The sequence below is a fragment of the Cannabis sativa genome, chromosome 6 (genome assembly GCF_029168945.1).
Source record: "Cannabis sativa cultivar Pink pepper isolate KNU-18-1 chromosome 6, ASM2916894v1, whole genome shotgun sequence".
In the NCBI taxonomy this organism is placed as follows: Eukaryota; Viridiplantae; Streptophyta; class Magnoliopsida; order Rosales; family Cannabaceae; genus Cannabis; species Cannabis sativa.
This window is the reverse complement of record NC_083606.1, coordinates 55090180-55112104: the sequence shown is the minus strand read 5'-3', so window position 1 is coordinate 55112104 and position 21925 is coordinate 55090180. Positions and strand designations below refer to the sequence as shown.

General features: G+C 31.5%; 2 protein-coding genes across 2 annotated transcripts; both read left to right on the top strand.

The window, feature by feature from the left end:
- Positions 1–8037: 8037 nt before the first annotated feature.
- LOC115725766 (transcription factor bHLH35) lies at positions 8038–14246 on the top strand. Its single transcript, XM_030655375.2, has 5 exons — positions 8038–8308; positions 8506–8677; positions 8950–9237; positions 9352–9522; positions 13980–14246. Exons 1-5 carry the CDS (start codon positions 8232–8234, stop codon positions 14067–14069), a joined length of 798 nt encoding a protein of 265 aa, XP_030511235.1. The 5' UTR covers positions 8038–8231; the 3' UTR covers positions 14070–14246.
- Positions 14247–20737: 6491 nt separating this feature from the next.
- LOC115695263 (uncharacterized) lies at positions 20738–21700 on the top strand. Its single transcript, XM_030622341.1, has 2 exons — positions 20738–21045; positions 21139–21700. Exons 1-2 carry the CDS (start codon positions 20738–20740, stop codon positions 21698–21700), a joined length of 870 nt encoding a protein of 289 aa, XP_030478201.1.
- The last annotated feature ends 225 nt before the right edge of the window (positions 21701–21925 follow it).

The window sequence follows — 21925 nt, the reverse complement described above, 5'->3', positions numbered from 1 at the left end:
CAATGTAATCTTTTATATTCAATTATCAATAAAAAATAGATTTATTTTCATTACTTATTTAGTGTATTATTTGGTTCATGTGATCATTTATTTATTTATTTGATTTATAAATTCATCCAAATCTTTACCACATTGACATTCTTGTTTATTGTGTTGTAAACATAGTAGAAAGTAATCAAGATTGTGTGATTAAATGTATTCCTATGATTTATCAGTACACGGGATTTAACTGATACAATAATCTACAATGTAGTTTACTTGCACCTTGGATAAGTGTTATGTCAATTCCAAGGCATTGGTTAAAGTAAGCTTGGGTTGGATGTATGGAGTATGCATCAAATGGGATCGATATTGAACTTGAATCAGATATGATAAATTTACCGTAATGTCTATTCAATTCAATATCACCTAGTTGACCTTAGATCAAATGATCTCAATCCTGAGATGGTTAGGTTCTAGTTCAGTTGCATTATTTGTGTTCTTAAATCTATTCGTTAAAGTCGACCGAATGGTTCTTCTCATGACATATAGGTTAAGGACATGGTAGTTCAATTGAGTGGGAGCGCTAATCATAGATACGGAATCTATAGCTTTTATCCGAATATAAAAGTCAAACAATGATTTCCTTCGAGATTGGCTTAAATGGTTGAGTACTCATTTCAGTGATTATATTAGTTCACTGAAATATCATTTATAGGTAGCTAAGTATTTTAAGGATAAAATACATTGAAGGGTGTAATGGTAAATTAGTCCTTACTCAGTGTACATCATCTATAGAGGATCATTGATTATTAGGATAATAACAAATGGATAATCTCATAGCGTATCTATGTCATGGAACATATAGAGCATTCTATATAATTGAGAGTGCAATTCCAAATCTATAGTGGTGCAAGGAGGAATTAATAAGTTTGAGAATTTACTTGGTAAATTCTAGATCTGCTTATTGGAAGCTCGGTTATATAGGCCCATGGTCCCCATACTAGTTGAGACATACTGCTTGTAAGACTCGGTTAATTGATTTTAATTGATCAATTATAATTCTAAAATTAGACTATGTCTAGTTTATGAATTTTCACTAAATTATGGCTTGATTGTGAAGAAATAGAATTTTAGGGTTTATTTGTTAATTAAGAGACTTTGAGTAGTCTAGTTAATAAATAATATAAATGATAATTTTATTTGATAATTAATTTTAATTATTAAATAAATAGTTTTAGCATTTATAGGATTGAAATTGCAGAAAGTAATATTTGTGAAAAATATATAAATGATTGAAAAAAAATGGCAAAAATCTAACTAGTGGTGGGCTCACATGTGGCCGGTCATAGGGTCCTATTTTTGCTATTATTTTATCATTTTTTATTCCAAATAATTCAATCCTAACCCTAAGTGAATTAGTGTAAAAAGAAAAGAAAGGTCTCATTATCCAACTAAATGTTGCCAATGCTTCTAAACCTAGTTTTTATTTCGAAAGACAACTAGTGTTTTGAGACTTCTTCTTCTTCTTTTCTCTCTACTATTTCGAAATTCTTAGTGTTCTTCACCATCAAAATTTGAACCTTAGTGATTGAGTGCATGCCCACCCATAGCAAGTTAGTCCTCAATCATAGTGTGTAAGACTGTGAAGAATCCAAACACCTGAAGGAGTATCGATCTCAGATCTTAATTATACTCTACTACAAGGATACAAGGGTTAGAGATCTGAGATCAATGAGTCATTTAATTCTGCTGCAACCAATGTAAGGTTTCTCATACCTCTTATGTGTGTATTTTATATCGTTTTAGAAGTTCATATTTAGGATGTTAAAAACATACTTGTTAGTAAATCTAGGTCTTGGTAAAATAAATTCCAACATTATTGGTAGCATTAGTTCATACCAATCAACATTGCCCAACATACTAGATATCGATATCTTAGTCAATATCAATGTACACCCATACTGCTATCTCTAATATGCTTGCTACATGAAAAGGTAATACATGTATACTAAATACGTGCATATGTGCATCGGAATACTTTTCTTACCTCAATTTTTTATTCAGGTGTGTCAGCGAACCTGAATGAAAATTAACTCGACGATCAGAGGCTCTAAGTCACATTAGTGGTAAAGTGGTAAGTGTCTCGCTAAAACTCTTTCTAGCACTAAAATTTATAAATTGAAGTTTTTCTATCGATAAATAAGTTGGCAATACTATAAATAACCTAAAAATATGAAAAACCGAGGTATATCCAGGTCTGTCCAACTGAGAAATTAGATTTGTAGTTGGGTGCCGGAAATTCTAGGCATTGCTAGAGAAACCGAGCACCTAGTAACACAATCTAGGTGCCTAGATCTTTGCAAAATCTATAACTTAAAAATTTTTGAGTTTTAACTTCCCCAACCTGCTCTAAATCAATCCAAACTTCCCAAAACAACATAATGATGTATTCTAAGAAGATTTATAAGCTCATAATACAATTATATCATGAATTTCAAAATTTAACATTAAAGAATAAAGCTTCAAACTTTACAGTTCTAAACTTCCTCTCTCAACTTCAATTTCAGCTACTCACCACTAAAATTAAACCAAAAGCTACCAAATTTAATCTAATATTAAAAAAGATTAAAATTGCTAATGAAAAAAATTACTAACTAAAAGAAAACAAATTGTTTAGGAATTACCTTCTTTCTCTTCAATTTAACCTTCAAAGCTCTAATTCCCAGAGACTACTTCTTCTTCAATCACATGTTGATTATTACTTGAATTCAATGTGAAATTGACAAAGTTTCTAGTTTTTTTTTTTTTTAGTTTTGGGGGTCCGCTAAAAGAGAGAGAAATGGGTTGATATTTTTTTTATTAAAGTTTCTCACATAATCTAGTCTTTTCTAATTAACTCAAAAATTACAAAAATACCCTTTACTCAATATTTCCATAAAACCCAACTAAGGATAAAAGGATCATTTTCTAAATAACTGACATAATCACATATTTTCTAAATGTCCATAAAAACCCTCGAAACCTTTAAAATACTAAACTATACCACTCTCACATTTTTGTCAATCCATCGAGCTTTCACTATTACCGATCATAAACATAAGAAAATACATACTACACACACATAATTCCATAAAATTTCTATAGTAGAGTAATATTATCATATTTTGTCTATTTTCTAATAATAAACTTTTATTTCTGAAATGCACATATTATACTATAATTTATTAGAATGTCAATTAATTATTAATTTCTTCATATCTAATTATGTGTTCATTATAAGGATGTTCATGTTGGAAATTATTTTATCAGGATCTTAGATCTACTCACAAGTATGTTGATTAACACCCTAAATATGAACTTTCTAAAACGATGAAATAAACACATATAAAGTTTAGTAAACCTTACATTGGGTGCAGCGGAATATAATGACTCCTTCCGTTCAGATATCTAGCCCTTGATTCCTTTCTGTAGCAGAGCATTATCAATATCTGAACCTGGATCTCTTTCTCTGATTCTTTAGTGCTGAAACTCCTTCTTGCTGAAAGTCTTTCTTCACGATCTTCCTCACTATGATTGAGGTATCACTTGCTGTGTGTGGGCACTACTCTAACACTAAGAATTTTGAAATTGAAGAGGAAGAAGAGAGAGAGGGAGTGGTCGGCCAAAGATAGGGAGAGAGAGAGGCTCAGTTTTTTTCTGAATGAAAAGTCAGAAGAAAAGTGTATTTTTCCTGAATCCTTCACTATCTATTTATAGCATTCCACTAGGGTTAGGTTTGAATTATTTGGCATTTAAAATAATGAAAATATCAGAGGGAAAACCCTACAAAAGTGGCCGGTCATGCCAAGTGGATTTGGGCCTCACTTTTTGCAATTTTGCAGTTTTATCTTTTCTGCATCTGATTTTCTCAAAAACGCCAATTATCAAATTAAACCATTTAAATACCAATTCTAACTATTTAATAACTATAAATAATTATTAAATAATTTTGTCATTTATCATATTTATTAATTGAACCATACAAAGTATCATAATTAACAAATATGCCCCTAAAACTCTTTCTTTACAATTTCGTCCTTACTTAGTGAAAAATTCACAAATAGACATAGTCTAAATTGAGAATTATAATTGATTAACAAAACAAATTATATGAGTCTTACAAGCAATATTATCTCAACTAGTGCGGGGACCATGGGTTTATATAACCGAGCTTCCAATTAGCAGATCAAGAATTTATAACCTAAATTCACTGACTTATTAATTCTTCGTTGAATCCACGCATAGCACTTAGAATTGAACTCTCAGTATATAGAATGCTCTATATGTTCCACCATCTAGACACATCATTAGTTATCCATTGTTATAATCCTAATTTGATCAATGATCCTCTATATGAATGATCTACACTGTAAAGGGATTAGATTACTTTTACACCCTACAATGTATTTAATCCTTAAAATACTTAACCCCGTATAAATGATATTTCAGCTTATGTGAAATGAGATTTCCACTATTTATTTTCGTTTAGTCAAGCTCGAAGGAGATCATCCCTTACTTACTATTTGCCAGATAGAAGCTATAGATTTCATGTTTATGTTAGCGCTCCCACTCAATTGCACTACCGTGTTCCCAAAATGTACGTATCACCCTGACCTAAAAGTAGGCTTAACTAACAAATCAAAGAGCACGAATAGCCTCTTGAGATCGAGCTTAATCATAACAGGATTAAGATCATTTGATCTAGGATCAACTAGGCGATATTGACTTGAATAGATATTACGGTAAGTTTAATAAATCTAAGTCAAAGTTCAATATCGGTCTCTTCCGATGCATACTCCATGCATCCAACCTGAGCTTTACTTTAACCAATGCTCTCGAAAGAACATAGCATTTCTCCAAATGCAAGTAAACTCTGTTGTAGATTATCATATCAGTAAAACCCTGTGTCTGATAAATCTAGGAAACTTTATTCACATAGTCATGTTTACTTTCGAATGTGTTGACAGCACAATAAACAGGATCAAGTATGTGAAAAGGGTTTCAGATGAATTCATACATTATATACATATAATCATGAAATAAATCATGTGAACCATGCAACATTAAATGTTATTTCTGATCTATATTAATAAGTAAATCTGATTATATTGAAATGAGTTTTATTTAGGGCATAAAACCCAACAGTTCAATATGTAGAAACATCTAATAAAGATACCACATTCCCACTAGCAATACTCCAATAATAATATTATGTAAGTAAATATCAAAGAGTGTCTATCGCATAAAGCTTTGGTTACAACCCAATTTAGCAATAAGAAAAGAGTCTTGGAGGTAGGAGTGTGTAACATCTCAACCAATCTAAATTATATCGAATCAATTTAATCCAATTTAATTACAAAAATTTGGATATTCAATAATATTTTTATTAGATTAGTTGTGAATAGTTAGATTTTTATTAGATGAAAATTTCAAAATTTAATTAAAAACTAATCTAATCTAACTATACATAGTATATATTAGAAGCACATTATATTTATTTATATACAATAAGGCAATATTTAAATTTACTTTTACTAATTATTTTTTTAATTTTCATAAATCTCATTGCACCTAGTTTAAAAAATCCTTACAAAAAACGATAAGAACACATGTATAGTTTAGTTTTTATTATGTGTTTTTTTTAATTTTTTTTTCATTATTATTAAAAATTAAGTGTCAAATTAAAATACAATTAAAAAATTGATCTAATTCAATTATTAATTGTATTGGATTTTGAAGTCTAACTGAATCGGATCACATGATGATTTTCTAAAACTAATTTCTAATTGGATTAGATTGGATTAAATGGAATTTTGAAGCCTAATTGAATCAAATCGGATACATGTACGCGAATAGTCAGTCTTAACATATTAAGGCCTAAGAAAAAATAACTTTTAGGAACCATAGCGTTGCTGGTTCCTTCTTCCATGTTTCTCCTTATCCCGCTAGGCCCATCGACTCTTCCTAGGTTTTGTCGTGGCTTTTGTCGAGTTTGATGGCTGGTGCAAGGGGGTGGATTTGAGGGATCATGCATTTTCTCACTAGATCTCTTTTCTTGTAAGTTTCTTCCAGGATGCTAATGGTTTTGGCTTGTTCTCTCAGGGTATGGTTTTGGCTATGTTTCATGGCGGTGGTTGATGGTCGGGATGGTTTTAGGATATGGCTCAGGGTTCGCCCAATTTGGGGTTGTGGGTTTTGGGGATCTGTAGTGTCTTGGACCAGTGGTGGGCTTTGGGCACGAGGTGGGTATCTGGCCGTAGGATGGGCTTCATGGCTCTGTGGAGGAAGTCTTTCGTCGTCTTCTCAGTTCAAGGGTGTGGTGACTCTCGGCTTAAGGGTTCCTAAGGGTTTTATGATATTTTGTAAAAGTTTGATGCTTGGTTTGTTTTTGGTGTGCCCCTTGTGCCTAGTTTTAATTATTTCAATTGTTTTAGTTTCAATCCTATATTTGTTTAGTTTATTTTATAATAATGGTATTTCGTCACCGCTCCACTAAATTAGTAGATATTATTATGGCTTCAGTGAATGGAGTGAGATTTCTATTTATTGGTGCATCGATATTTCATTGATTGGATCAATTTGCTTCAACAGGGGTTATATCTTTCTCTTTCTCGACCAGATCTAACTATTGACCTTGTATTTCGTGGTATTCAGTTCTTTTGGTTACCTTGTAATAGTTGGTCATTTGATTATTTTTCTTATTTTGTATGTGAATAATGAGGTTGTTATGTCTCAATTTTTATTGGAAGATCATTGGCTGATAGCCATTGATAGGTTGATTTTTTAAAATGTTCATTTGATTTGGAAACCTAATTTTCTTCACATTTTTAATGCTTGATCACTAGAGGCTTATTGGATCTTTACTTGAGGTTTCTATTAGGGTTTTCTTCCTTCTATTGTAAACAGTTTTGTAAGCATATTATTGTTGACATTGTTCTATGAGCTATATTTTCATATTATGGACTTTGATATTATAGTAAACATTGGGCACGTATATATTGGATGATTTATGTTACTTATAAACTTAAAATTTTGGATAGGTATGGCGGACCCAGAATTTAATTGGAGGGTGGGCATAAAAATTTTTCATATATAAAAATATTCCAAAAAAACAAGTAAATATAAAGAAAAACACAATTCAATATTTCAATTCCCAACTAAAAATATATTAAATATCAAGTACTAAAAATCTTTTAATAGGAAAAAAAACAATCTAAAACGATGTTCAAAATATATAACATACTCAATATCCTAAAATTTTAGCAAACATATCAATTTTTGAGTTCATATCTTTAGAGTTGTCTTCGGCGAGTTTTCATGTTTTGAAAACGATGAATAATAAGCTCGTTGTCAATAGCATTGAATACATCATTTTTTGAGATATACTGTCAAATTATCATTCAACTATTGATCTCCCATTTTGTTGCGCATTTGTTGATTAAAATAATTAAAAGATTTTCTTTTAGTTAAAAAGTAAAAGAAATATTTTTTTTCAGCATGGACTTAAGCCCACACTGGTCCTTCATTGGGTCCGCCAATAGGTATACTCATATTTACCCTAAATTAAATTATGTGAGACCAATAGTAATATGAAACGTGCATGTGCTTTTTTAGCATTTCTCATTGTATTATCTTTGTATTAGAGATGGTGTTAGCTAAAACCAATGCGCCATTAGAAGAGAGATTCATGACTCATGACCTTCTCCAACAACCAAACCATGAAAGACCACTCAGGTCAACTAAAATAAAAATCCCTATCGTGAAAGGTACACAATTATTAATTGTTTGGAGTACACGCGCTCAAATACAACATCATCCTAAACCAAGGTTACCATCCATACGCGGCCTCGTAGACCACTTTTAAATGGACGGTTAATATTTTTCTAGGAAGCAACACTCCTTTTATACTCTTAATTTTGTTTTAATATTATTACTTAATTTAGAAAAGGACTCTCTCTCCCTCACGTGGGTTAAAAATCCTTTGCTGCTGTTGCAAATATTTGAAAATTTTGGGATCACTTGAAAAAAAAAATTAACAAAAAAAAAAAAAAGAGGATAGAGAAGACTTGAGCCTTAGCCACCTATAAAACTAACCCCCTTCATTTGAAGAAAGCAACATTGTCCTTTTTCTTCCTCTCTCTCCCAAACCAAATCTCTTTGTGTTCCTTTTTCTCATCATCTCCTCTCTTTTCTTTCCTTTGTTTTTCACTATGGAAAACATTGGTGATGAGTATAAACATTATTGGGAGACCACAATGTTTTTCCAAACTGAGGAACTTGATCACAGGTAATTATTTTTTCTGCTAATTAATTATTATCATTAATTATTCCGAATAATTTCTAAAATGCTTATTATACTAACTAGAGCTCTTCAAAGGGTAGTATCTTTTTACTCTACTTAAAACTTGTTCATAATAAGCTCAAGATTTTTCCATTGTAGAAATTAATTTTCATATATATGTAATATATATTTGTTAAATACAGTTGGGGTGGTGGGTTGGAAGATGCAGCGTTTTCTGGGTACTACGACTCGAGCTCGCCGGACGGGGCAGCATCGTCGGCGGCATCTAAGAATATTGTGTCGGAGAGAAATAGGAGAAAGAAGCTCAATGATAGGTTGTTTGCACTAAGAGCAGTGGTCCCCAAGATTAGCAAGGTGCTTACCCCACCATTAATAAATATTATTGCTAAGCTTAATTATTGTCTCTAATTTGAATATTATATTTTATGCACACATATATATATTATATATAATATAATAGTATTAAGTGATGATAGTGCAATTTATATATACATAAACAGGTATTCAAATCTTCCTACTCCATTATTTTTACTATTTTTAAAACAAATTTTGGCCTTTATTTTTAAATTAATAAATTCGATGCGATATCTTTTCTGGGTTTTTACTTTTAATTATTATTTTTTTAGATGGACAAAGCTTCTATAATCAAGGACGCAATTGAATATATCCAAAAGCTTCATGAAGAAGAGAGAAATATACAAGCTGAAATAATTGAGCTAGAATCAAATCATAATAAAGGAAGTCATAATAATAATAATAATAACAATAATAAGAATCTGGGTGGTAATTATGATCATTTTGATCAAGAATTGCCAATATTGTTGAGATCAAAGAAGAAAAAGATTGATCAACAACTATATGATTCAAATGGATCAAGATGTAGTGGTTCCATTTCCCCAATTGAAGATCTTGAGGTCAGTAAGCTAACTAAATTAGTATTTTGTTGATTATTAAAATAAATAATTATGTTGTTTTCTTTTTTCCTTTATAATTAATTATAACAACATAAAATAATGTTTGGAGTGCAGCTAAGAGTGACATATATGGGAGAGAAGACTTTGGTGGTTAGTTTAACATGTAGTAAAAGAACAGACACTATGGTCAAGCTGTGTGAGGTGTTCGAATCTTTGAAGCTCAAAATAATTACAGCTAATATTACTGCTTTTTCTGGGAGGCTTTCCAAAACAGTCTTCATTGAGGTATATATTTATAATATATATGTATATATATATTATTTTTATTGACAGTAGCTTTCTCTCTATCTCTACGTGTTTAGTCTTTTAGGTCACTCTAGCTATAGCTACCTTTAATTTCATTTTATTTGTCTTCGTCCAATTATTGTTTTGGCATAAAAAGAGGACTCAAATTTACTAGAAAGGCTAAACAGCATCCATGGTCCACAATAAGTTTGAGGTAGTTATTAGTGTAATTTAATGTTTGATCTGGCATTCTTAATTAATTATAAAACATCACCTCCTAGCAATAGTAGGTATCTTTGTATCCAGCATTGCTATTGGGCACCAGTTATGTCTGGCACCCTTAAGACGTGTCGCCTTGTGATTGACTAGCGATACTCCCTGAAAGCTATTATATTAAACTATATGGGACCCGATATTTAATTAGACCAATAGTGATATTGACACGTAAGAGAGTGTTTGACACCACTGATACTTTTTAGCATTTCTCATTTGTATCCAATAGTAATTCTCCAAATTTACTAATTAATGATCATATTAATTTTCTAGTTATACTAAAATTTTACATAATTTTTATAACAAAAATACTGTATTCAAGAAACAGCTAATATATATATATATATATATATATATATATATATACTAGTATTAGTAATATGCAATGTGTTAAATTTTAATATATATGTATATATATATTAAGTACTATCTAATTATTAATTTAAATAATAATAATAATAACAAATTTAAATTAAATACAATTTAATTATATTTTTAAAATATATAAAATTTTATTTAATTTTAAATTTATTTATAAAAAATATATCTAATAACTAATTTTATTAAACAATAAAATAATAAATAAGTTTACATATTTAAATAATATAACTAGTAAATTTATTATAAAATATAATTAATTCATTAAATTAGCATCTAATTTAAATTTAAATTAAAATTTATATAAAAAATTATTAATTGACTGATTTAAATATGAATTTAAGTTTTTGTTTTAACCCTCATAACAAACATTCTCTTGGAAAAAAATTATAATTTTAAGCAACATAAGTATGTGTCATATTAATTCGTACAATTTAAATCAAATTTCATATATTTTAATTTCATAAGATTATTAACCACTGATCGCTAATAGTGTATCATAATAGGTAATATAAAGTATTAGACATTTTATGGGTGACCTTTGGCAATTCTTGTATAATTTTGGCGAAAATTACATATGCATAATAGGGTTTAGGGTAATTTTGGCGAAAATTTTGGCAATTATTCTTGTGTAATTTTGGCGAAAATTATATATGCCTAGGCTTGAATAAATTATATCTGCATAATAGGCTCAACAAATTGTAAAAGCTAATTACTAAGTAGAAAACAATAATACATGTGGTTTAGGGAAAAGATAATAAAATGAAAAGGTAGAATAATTGTGGGGGATCCAAAATGGGTTGGAATCACTTTAATAAAGTGGATAATCCATTTAGAGACATTTATTTCAAGAGTAATGATGAGTTGTATAATCCAAAGTATGCGAATAAAACCAATCTAATATTAAAATAAAAAGTGAGCAAAGGAAAGTATCTCCCAACTCCTAAATTTTCACTTTGGTAGTCTTAATTTTAATTTTTTATATAATAATTAATATATAATATATCGTAATTATTTATGATATACTGTAATTTTTTAAACATAAATTAGAATAATTTATCGCAGTATAAATAAAATTTAATCACACCACAAAAAACGGCTACTTTTAGTGATAATTTTTTAGTCACAATATAATTTTTTTGTGACTAAATGTGACTTTTAATCAAAACAAAATATTACTTGTGACTAAAACATAGTATTTAGTAAGTTATCACTAATTTAGTTTTAGTCACAACAAGTATTGTGACTAAAAATATATTTAGTCACAACAAATTATAAATATTGTAACAAATACATTTAGTCACGGATCTTTTAGTCACAACATAAGAATAATAATTTATAATTAGTCACAATTTTTTCACTTTTAGTCACAAGTTTTATTGCGACTTTAAGGTAAAAAAATTTGTAGTTCCAATACATTGTAAACATTGCCTCACCTCATTTTTCTTGTATATACATATAAAATATATATAAACTAATAATTTTATTATATAAATAATATACATAAAAAATTAACATATTACTTTGCTAATTATTTCTAATAATTATTCAATTTCCAAAGGCACATAATTATCATTTTATTACACATTAAATTAATGTATACAAATATTAAATATTTAGGAAAAAAGTAATACTAATACTTAATTTTTGTGTTACGGTTGTCTTTTTTATTTTTTATTTTTTGAAATAAATTTTAATTAATAGTTATTATTATATTGACCTCATCTAATATTATTTTTTGGCTTCGTCCATTGTTGTATTACATATATGCCTCTTTTATTTTTTACATGTGTGAAATAACTAGTTTGAAATTTTTTTCTAATTTTGTAAATTATTTTAAATTTATCAAAATCTTTCAAAATTACTTAAATAAAGAAATAACGATTAAAACTATTTGAATGTGAAAAACAATAATCTTGTTAACATTAATTTTAACATATACATTAATAATAATGGCAATTAATAAACATTAATTATAATAACAAGATATAAACATAGATACAACTTTCCAATATTAGAATCATAAGCTTCAAGTAAAATTATATGCAAACAATAATGGCAACATTTTGTTGTACCTATATTTGACAAAATTGAATGATTAGGATAAGCAGAAGAGATATGTCGAAAATAATTAATTACATATGATCTCATAATTTGTGTAATACATATTGTTGAGATATTAACTCTTTTTAATTTGTAATTGATGATAGCTAGTTAGAGACTTGAATAGCAAGCTTAATAATAAGTCCAACTTTACTTGTTATCAAATTTCAGTATTAGTAAATGTCAGAATCTATGTTCTTTTCTCAAAAACAATTCTCAGAATTTTTGATATAAATATTGGTCAATGATACAACAATAATTAGCCATAAAATTATATTGTCTGAATATATATTCTTTTGTGGAAAACAAATCTCAGAATTTTTTGTATAAACATTGGTCAATGATATGATATACTATACTTTTGACAACTTTAGCCATAAAAATTATACTTTCACAACAATTCTTTTTTTCCTTTTTGAGTACACATCAGTCATTGTTTTCCACCCCCATACATGTTTTCCTTAAACATTCTAAAATCGAAACAAGCTATAAATAGTTATTTGCTACGTTTAGATTATAAAATACAAAAACACATTTCTCATATTGTTCAGACTTCAGACCACTGAGGCCAGAAATCCCAAGGAAACATGTTGTGTATTTCCAGGTATTATCGGTGGGAAAATTATAATAAAAACAACACATGAGAAGCTCGTGGAATAGTGTGTTTTTTATTATGAAAAACGTGCTTCAAATTCTCAATAAGAATTATTACTATTGTTATTATACATTTGTGTCCCTTTCACGCGGTTTTTCCTTTGATTCTTCGTACTTTTATCACTAATAATTTAACATGATATGATGATTATATAAATATATGCATTCTCGTGTTTTCTAATTTAACCCACAATATTCATATGAAAATGATTTTTTAAAAGTAATCATGTTAATTTTAGGAAGAAACAAAGTTGTTATTCTTATTTTCGTGGATGAAATTTGTAGTTATCTATAAAGCTATTTACAGATACATGATCGCAAAAGTCAATTAGGCTAAAATTGTCTTTTACTCACCGTACGTGGTTCAATTTGTTGATGTCTATAATTGGTGTAAATTTTATGTTAAATAAAATGAGTTAATGTTATATTGAGCTTAAATTTTAAATTTATGTTTCAAAATGTAAATGGAATAAAATAAATTTTATTTTAATTGGAATGTGTAAAAACTTTATAAAACTATAAAAAAATTTGAAGTATTTAAAATATATAAAAATAAAAATATAAAAAATTATTAATTATATTAATAAATAAACTACATTATATATAGTGTATAATTTATATTATATTTTGTGTTAAATTTAATATTTAAATATAAATTACATTATATATTATTAAAATTTAATTTTACGAAAATAGACTAAAAATATATATATAGCACATTTATATCATTTTATTAGAGATGCCTAATACGTGTGGTGGTGGGTGACACCATTATAATTTTTATTTTTTTGTTCCCCACAACACGTTCCTCAATGAGTTTTGTTCTGTTATATATAAATATATGACTTGACTTTATCTAAATTGTATTATATTGCAACATATTCGGACGCCTATTTTAGTAATTTTACATGTTGGTCGTTCTTATCCACTGCACTGCATATATCGAGATGGCCCCGCAATGTTTGTTTCTCTATAATTATATCTGTACACGTGTTTTTATCGATTGGTTTCATTTTAAATTTGAATTGTTTTATGGTATACACTTACAGGCTGATGAAGATGAGAAAGAGCATTTGAAGATCAAAATTGAGACTGCCATCGCAGCCCTAAATGATCCACGAAGTCCTATGAGCATTTGAAGATCATATAATAATTTATAGTTGAAGTTATATAAAAATGTCATGTGTGTGAGGTTTTCCTTATGCTACACATCAATTTTAGATTTTTCACCGCTTGTAGTATTCTCTTCGTTGGGGTTTTTGATATCTCAAAGTGTTTTTCCTTAATGAAGAAAAAAAAAGGTCTTTTGGTTTTTATATATGGCCTAATTTCTGGGATTTTTCATCATCATATGTTGTTTTCTTTCTCACAATACTACTCAGCCCCGTATCCGTGGAAGAAAAAAATCTATAATTTAATAATTATATACCAAATAAATAGTAAAACAGCTCCTACAAATAATTTTATTATGGCAATGAAATCTTATAAAATTATCTTTCAAAACAAAATCTTCTAAAATTAAATAAACTTATTAGGAATGATCATATTTTTCATATATTTTATAACTAGTAAATCATTTGTATTCTTGATATTTAAAAAATTTTAATTTATATATATAAAATAAATCGTAAATTTTATTCAATGGCAACTAAGTAATAAATTATATCAAATTGTAATATAATTTTTCATATAATATTGTATGAAAATTTAAGTGTATAAACAGACCGATCCAACTTGTGTTTACCAAATCTCGTTATTGTAATAAATAACTAAACACGACATGTATTAGGCTTGACACCTCGAATTGTTATAAGAATTGACAAATTTATAGCAAACTTATCATATGATTTTAAGACCGTTCCCATCACCATATCTCACTTGTATCTCAAGTGTGTTGTTATCGTCATATCTTACTTGAAGTTAATTACGTTAAGAAAATTACGGAAATTTTCTTATGAATCAAATAAGTGAGAATAAAATAACAACAGAAATAACACACACACACAAATTTGATAACAAATTTTGGTATGTCTCTAAATCTGCTACAAATCTTTTACTGAAACTGAGAAACAAAAATACACACTGTTTTACAACAATCCTCACAACCCACACCCCAATTATACTCAAGAATTTTTCTCATAAAAATTCTCTCAAAAAAAATTTCTCTCTCTAAGCTTTTAACTAAAGCTATTCTTCTTTTTTGTTTTGGGATATATATAAATGAAACCTATGTGGGTTTATATAGACTTTGGACAAATAAAATGAGTGGTAGAAATTAGCCTATAGTTATGCACCTTCCATTACTAATTTGCGAACTTTGGCTTCCTAAAAATAACAATGGATGTGATCCATTCCTTTTATTTTAACTAAGAAAGGATAATGTTATTTCTTTAACAATCTTCCACTTGAAAACTGGTTTTAAATTGTCTTCACACTCCACATTATGTAGCAAAGCTTTCTGGTTTTGTTATTCTTGTAGGCCAACTAAAGTTGAGCATAACTTCAGTTTCTCAATCGTCACCGTCTTTGTCAATATATCTGTTGGATTCTTACATCCTTGGATCTTCTCCAGTATTAACACTTTATCTTCCAATAGAGATCTAATGAAATGATAACGAAGTTCAATATGCTTGGTTCTTGAATGAAATGCTTGGTTCTGCATCTACAAAGCTTTGTACTTTTAATTCACATTTTCCAAAGTACAAACACTTACCTGTGGTGCCTCGTAGATACCTCAAAATCCACTTCACTGCTTCCCAGTGAGGTTTTCCTAGATTTGACATAAACCTGCTAACAACTCCCACTGCATGTCCAATATCTGGTCTTGTACAAACCATCACGTTCATCAAACTCACAATAGTTGAGGCATAAGGAATCTTAGCCATGAAATATTGACCTTCCTCTGTCTCAGGGGACTGACCCTTAGATAGGCGAAAAATGACTTGCCAAGGGTGTACTACCTGGCTTGGCATCACCCTTATTAAATCTCTACAAAACACATTTGATGTACTCTAACTGAGATAACTATAAAATTCTTCTATTCTTATCTCTTATAATTTGCATTCCAAGAATCTTCTTTGTTGGACCCTTCATGTCAAACTCTTTTGACAATTGTTGCTTCAATCTTTTGATATCATCCATATCTGGACCTGCTACTAACATATCATCAACATAAAGTGATATAGTTGGACCTATATCTTTTGAAATAGCAACAGTGGTCAGCATTGCACTTATAGAAGCCTTCTTTGAACATAAAACTGTCAAACTTTTTGTACCATTGCCTTGGGGCTTGTTTTAAGCCATACAAAATTTTCTTAAGTTTACATACCATATTCTTCTTCCCATTCTTTGAGAAACCTTCCGGTTGATGCATGTATATCTCCTCATCCAATTCTCCATGAAGAAATGAGGTCTTCACGTCTAACTGTTCAAGATGAAGATTTTCAATGGCAACAATACTCAACACAGATCTAATAGTATTGAGCTTCACAACAAGAGCAAAAATCTCAATATAGTCAACTCCTTCCTTCTGCTAAAATTCTTTGACTACTAATCGAGCTTTATATCTCTTAGAAGCCATCATGCTCTTTCTTTACCCGGTACACCCATTTGTTGTGAAGTGACTTCTTACGCATGGGTAACTCAACTAGTTCCCATGTTTGGTCGGAAATCAAAGACTGCATCTCATCTTTCATGGTCAGCTCACACTTGCTTGCATCACTTGTCTAACATGCTTCATCATAGCATTCAGGCTCTCCTTCATCAGTCAACAACAAATAGTTCATGTATCTCCTGTTAGGCACATGAGGTCGAGAAGACCTTCTCAATACAGGAGCTAGGGTAGGAGGTAATGTTGCGTCAGATTGTTGCATGCTGCTTTGTCCAACAAGTTCCTCTTTGCTGAGGACTTGTCTCAATTGACTTTGTCATAGAACTATTCGAGTCATAATCTCCATCTATAAATATTGGCCCTCTACATTCTAAGTCTTTAGCGTCAATTTTATGTTTGTCCTTGTACATCACTTTTTCGTTGAAAATCACATCTCTACTACGAATGACCTTTTTTCTTTCATCATCCCAAATACAGTAGCCAAACTCATCCCCACCATAGCCAATGAAAGTGCATTTCTTAGATTTAGGATCAAGCTTATTCCTACCTTGATCACTAATATGCACATAAGCTACACAACCAAAAACTTTTAGATGTGATAGGTTTATCTCTTTTCCACTCCATACCACCTCTGGTATTTTGTACTCTAGTGGACTTGAAAGGCTTCGATTAATTAAGTAAGCTGTTGTATTGACTGCTTTGGCCCAGAATTGCTTTGGTAAACCTGACTGTATACGAATGCTTCTGGCTCTTTCTGTCGACGTTCGGTTCATACGCTCAGCAACACCATTGTGTTGAGGTGTGCCAGGCACAGTTCTCTCCATTCTAATTCTGTGCTCATAGCAAAACTTCTTGAATGTGTTCTCTTCATATTCGCCACCATTGTCAGTTCTGAACTTTTTAATCTTCAAACCTGTCTCATTTTCAACCATAGCTTTCCATCTCTTGAAAGCCTCAAACACTTCAGATTCATGCTTCAGAAAGTAAACCCATACCTTCCGAGAATGATCATCGATAAAAGTCACAAAGTAGTGTTTCCCACCAATGGATGAAGTAGTCGTTGGTCCCCAAACATCAGAGTGAACAAGCTCTAATCTTTCCTTTTTTGGGGTTCTACTACTTGTCTAAAAGCTTACCCTCTTTTACTTTCCAAGTACGCATTCTTCGCACATGTATCTCAATTGATCGTAGATCTGGGAGTTTTCCCTTTGAATGCATAAGTTTCATCCCTTTCTCACGCATGTGACCAAGTCTCTGGTGCCAAATATTGGAATTTTCATTTCCTATTGCAACTGCAATTGAACAGCTCGCACTTGCTGTCATGTAAAGAGTGTTGCTCTTTTTACCGTTTGCAACTGTCAGTGCAACCTTTGAAATCTTCCAATTATCACCTTGGAAAGTTTGTAGTGTAGCCTTCGCTAGCCAACAATTTTACTGAGATCAAGTTCTTTCTTAGGTCGGCAATTTGCCTGACATCCTTCAGCTCCCAAACAGACCCATTTAACTTAATCTTCACTACACCCTTACCAACAATATCACAAGGTTCGTCATCACCAAGGTATACCTTTCCAAAGTAGTGTGGAATGATGCTCTAAAGTGTAACACCCAAGACTCATCCTTGCTCTCTAGAGAGCATATCAACGCATCATCACCTTCTGATGTAGAAGTAACATTTGCTTCTGCCTTCCCATCTTGACCTTTTGGTGCACTCTTGCACTAATTTTTGTAGTTTCCAATCTTACCACAATTCCAACACTCAATGGTCTTCAAGCTCTGGGAACTATTTGGATTCCTAGATTGGACCACCTATCTTTAGATTTACTTCAATAATTCGATCTTCCATGGCCAGGCCCTCTAGTTGAATTTCTTCCTCTTAACACTGTATATAATACTGAAGAGGTTGATGATTCACCTGACTCTCTACGTCGTATCTCTTCACTGAGAACTAGATCACGAATGTAAAGACTCGGTTTTGACCGAGTCAAATGTATATATATATATAAAATAATAATTAAATAATAATATATATATGTGTATAAAAAAAAATATTTGATTAATATATATACAATAGTCAGACCCCTAATCGTCTCCCTCTCTATCTATCTATCTTTCTCTTTTTCTCTCTCTTCAAACCCAAGCACAAAAGAAAACCGACAAATTCCATAACCACCACACTCCGGCGACCCACCTCCGGCCACCGCCCGGCCCCACGCGCTGGACAAATTGGAAGCCCAAGTGCTGGCGACCTCACCCCCAAGCGGCGCCGCTCCTCTCGCCGCCGTTAGCTTGGGATTGCAAGTCAAAGTTTTGGAGTTCAAACTTTGAACAGATTTTCCGGTCACCTTCGGCGTCTGTTTGACGAGACGTTTTCACCACTAAACTCAGCTCGTCGAGGAGAACAGCCTACACTAAACCATTTTTCCCGGTTCGCTACTTTTTTCAGCGACATTTTTGTAGCTCCGCCCCTTTCCGGTGACAGCGTGTACCGTTTTGACAAACGGTGTGCATGGGTGTGATCTACTCGTCGAGGCGGTCGTTTTGATATACACTACCCCTTTTTTTGGTGACATTTCTGATACACCAATTTTTACCGCCACCGATTGTTAATGTGCACCGCTTAGGTGAGGTTTCAGAATCCCAAATTTTAAATATAGTCATATTATATGTCGTTGGACTCGATTTTGAATGTAGAATGCGATGATGATAATTATTTAACCATTTGATGGTATAGGTGAGAGTAATATGTAAGATTGGACTAAAAAATTGGAGCTCGGGACTTGAGAGCTTAAGATTGTCTTTTGGATAAAGTTTAACGACTTGGGAGAGGTAGGGACTCAACTTGATTATTGGACTTGATTTTTATATGTGTTGTATAACATTGGACATATTCCAATTTTTATGATTTACAAATTGTTTGAAAAATTGAAAACTTAATGTGCATTTTTTTCTGGACTGTTTTAGGGCACAGAGTGCCAAATATATTTTTGTGTGCAAATATTTATGCAGGTTCTGATTTTTGGATTTATTCAAAATACAGTTGTTATGCTGCCAACTTTTTTTTTAGAAAATAAAAAAGGAATATGTTCTTTGTTATGATTATTATTTGCCTGCTTTGGTTATACTGATGAGAGCCATGTTGATCATGTTCGGTGCATATTGTAGTTTCACGACCTAGTCTCTATGTCATCAAAGGTAGATAAGGTGGGCACTCACCTGTAGGTAAAAGACTTAGAATCTGTACAGGAAGTGAATTAAATTTGAGCCCCGGTATTATGGTGGATATCAGATGCGGCTACCCGATTTTGGATGTTGTTTTCTATGATTGGTATTGAGAGCTAGAGGTCTAGTGGACGGTGTGATATGCATTTCATGTTTAATTCGTGATTATTTGTGGTCTCTCTACTTTGTTTATACATTTTGATACTGGTGATGAGATATTTTATTTTTACAAAGCTAACCATGCAGGAATTCTATTAAACCAAGGTCCTTTGATATTAGTTGTTTTCCAACTGGGCTTTATAAGCTCACCCCCTATTTTCTCCCATTCCAGGAACTCAGTTTGATGCTAGTGGATGAGGATGGTACCGTTGGGAAAGGAAGTCGTTATTAGTTTAGTCTTATTTTACTCTTTAACCTTCTAATGAAACTGATTTTGTATTTAAGCTGAAATGGATGGTCTAGATGACTTAAATTCTCTATGTACTAGTTAGAAATGAGGAATGATGGATGCTAGGTATTATTTTGGTATTTTATTGACTTATTTAATCTATCTATTTGGTGATTACATAACAGTAGAGATATTATTGTTCTTTTATACTGATGAGTGGTCCTGATTTTGTTACTAATATTTTCTAATTAATATAGGAGTTAATCCATATCTTTTAAATTAGTATTTTGTAATATAAATAAAAGGATCATGTATAAACTTTATCTTCCTACAAGGGTCAAAGTGTGACCTTTGACCACCCAAGTTATGGATATTACATATCTGCCACAGCCTAGGGCTTGGGTCGTGACAGAAAAATGGTATTAGAGCACCGGGTTTAATTACCTTCGAGTGTGTCACCTAATAGTTTAGATTTATTTTAAATGATAATAGTAATAAGTATCTTGGTATTTATATGTATAAGAAATATTTATATTATTAGCATCCAATCCTCACTAAATGATTAGCTTTTGGTTCTCAGACCTAAGAAAATGCCTCCAAAAGGAAGGAAGACAAGGAGAAAAGTTGGAGAAGACGCCCCTCAAGCTAATGTCCAACCTGCACAAGTTGAATTCCCTATGAACGCCCTTCTCGAAGCCTTAAGAGAAGTTCCCGCTCAACAGATGGATCTTACCGCTCGACAGAGTCATCATTTTCAAGTCTTTCATCGGATCCAAGTGCATAAGTTTGAGGGTGGACAAGATCCAATGGTAGCTGAAAGGTGGTTGAGGCAGATAAATAAAAATTTCAACACAATAGGAACACCTGAGGAATATCAAGTTACTTTTGCTGTGTCCAAGTTAGAGGGTGGTGCAGCAGATTAGTGGGAGACCTTGTCCAGGACAATGGAAACTGATGGGATGACTTGGTGAAAATTTGAGGAACTTTTTAGGGAACAATATTTTAGTCCATCTCACAAGAGGGCTCTGATTGGAGTATTTGATGGTCTAAGACAAGGGGATATGATTGTGAATGAATTTTACATGAAGTTTGTAGAGCTATCCTCTTATGCATATCCAGGTGTTGTTGACCAACCCTTGGTGATTGAACAGTTCATGCATCATTTGAGGCCTGCGATACGTGGTCCAATAGCCCCTTTGACCTTTAACAACTTGATTGAGTGTGTGATAGCAGCCTTGCGAACTGACGCTCATGTAGAAGGGAATGAGAAGAAGAACACAAGTAGAGGAAGAGGAAATGACCAAAAGATGACGAAGAAGAATCAAGCACAGGGGTCCCAAGGACAACAATTTAGTAGGGGTAGCACTAGTATTGGTTCATCTGGAAAGACTCGTAATGGACCATACGGGTGTTTCAGTTGTGGTCAACAAGGTCATAAGAAGAAAGATTGCCCACAACGACAACAAAGATTTCAAGCATCTCACGGAGGACCCATACGGAGCTATGTAGAGTCTACTCCTTTTCATGGACAGCCCAGGACAAACCAGTCTTAGTCTTCATCCTATGGTTTCACACCCCAATCGGGCCAGCAGCCTCAGTATCAACATCAGTTTAGGCCACAAGGTTTAGGGTTCAACATGGGGTACTCACAAGGTTTCCAAACTCCTGCTCCTAGTGAGAGTCAAAGAGGGTACAATCAAGGTGGAGGGTCTGGTGCAAGTACAAGCCATCCTAGTTAGGGAAAGGGAAAGGCAAAAGCAAAGTCATCCGCTCAAGCC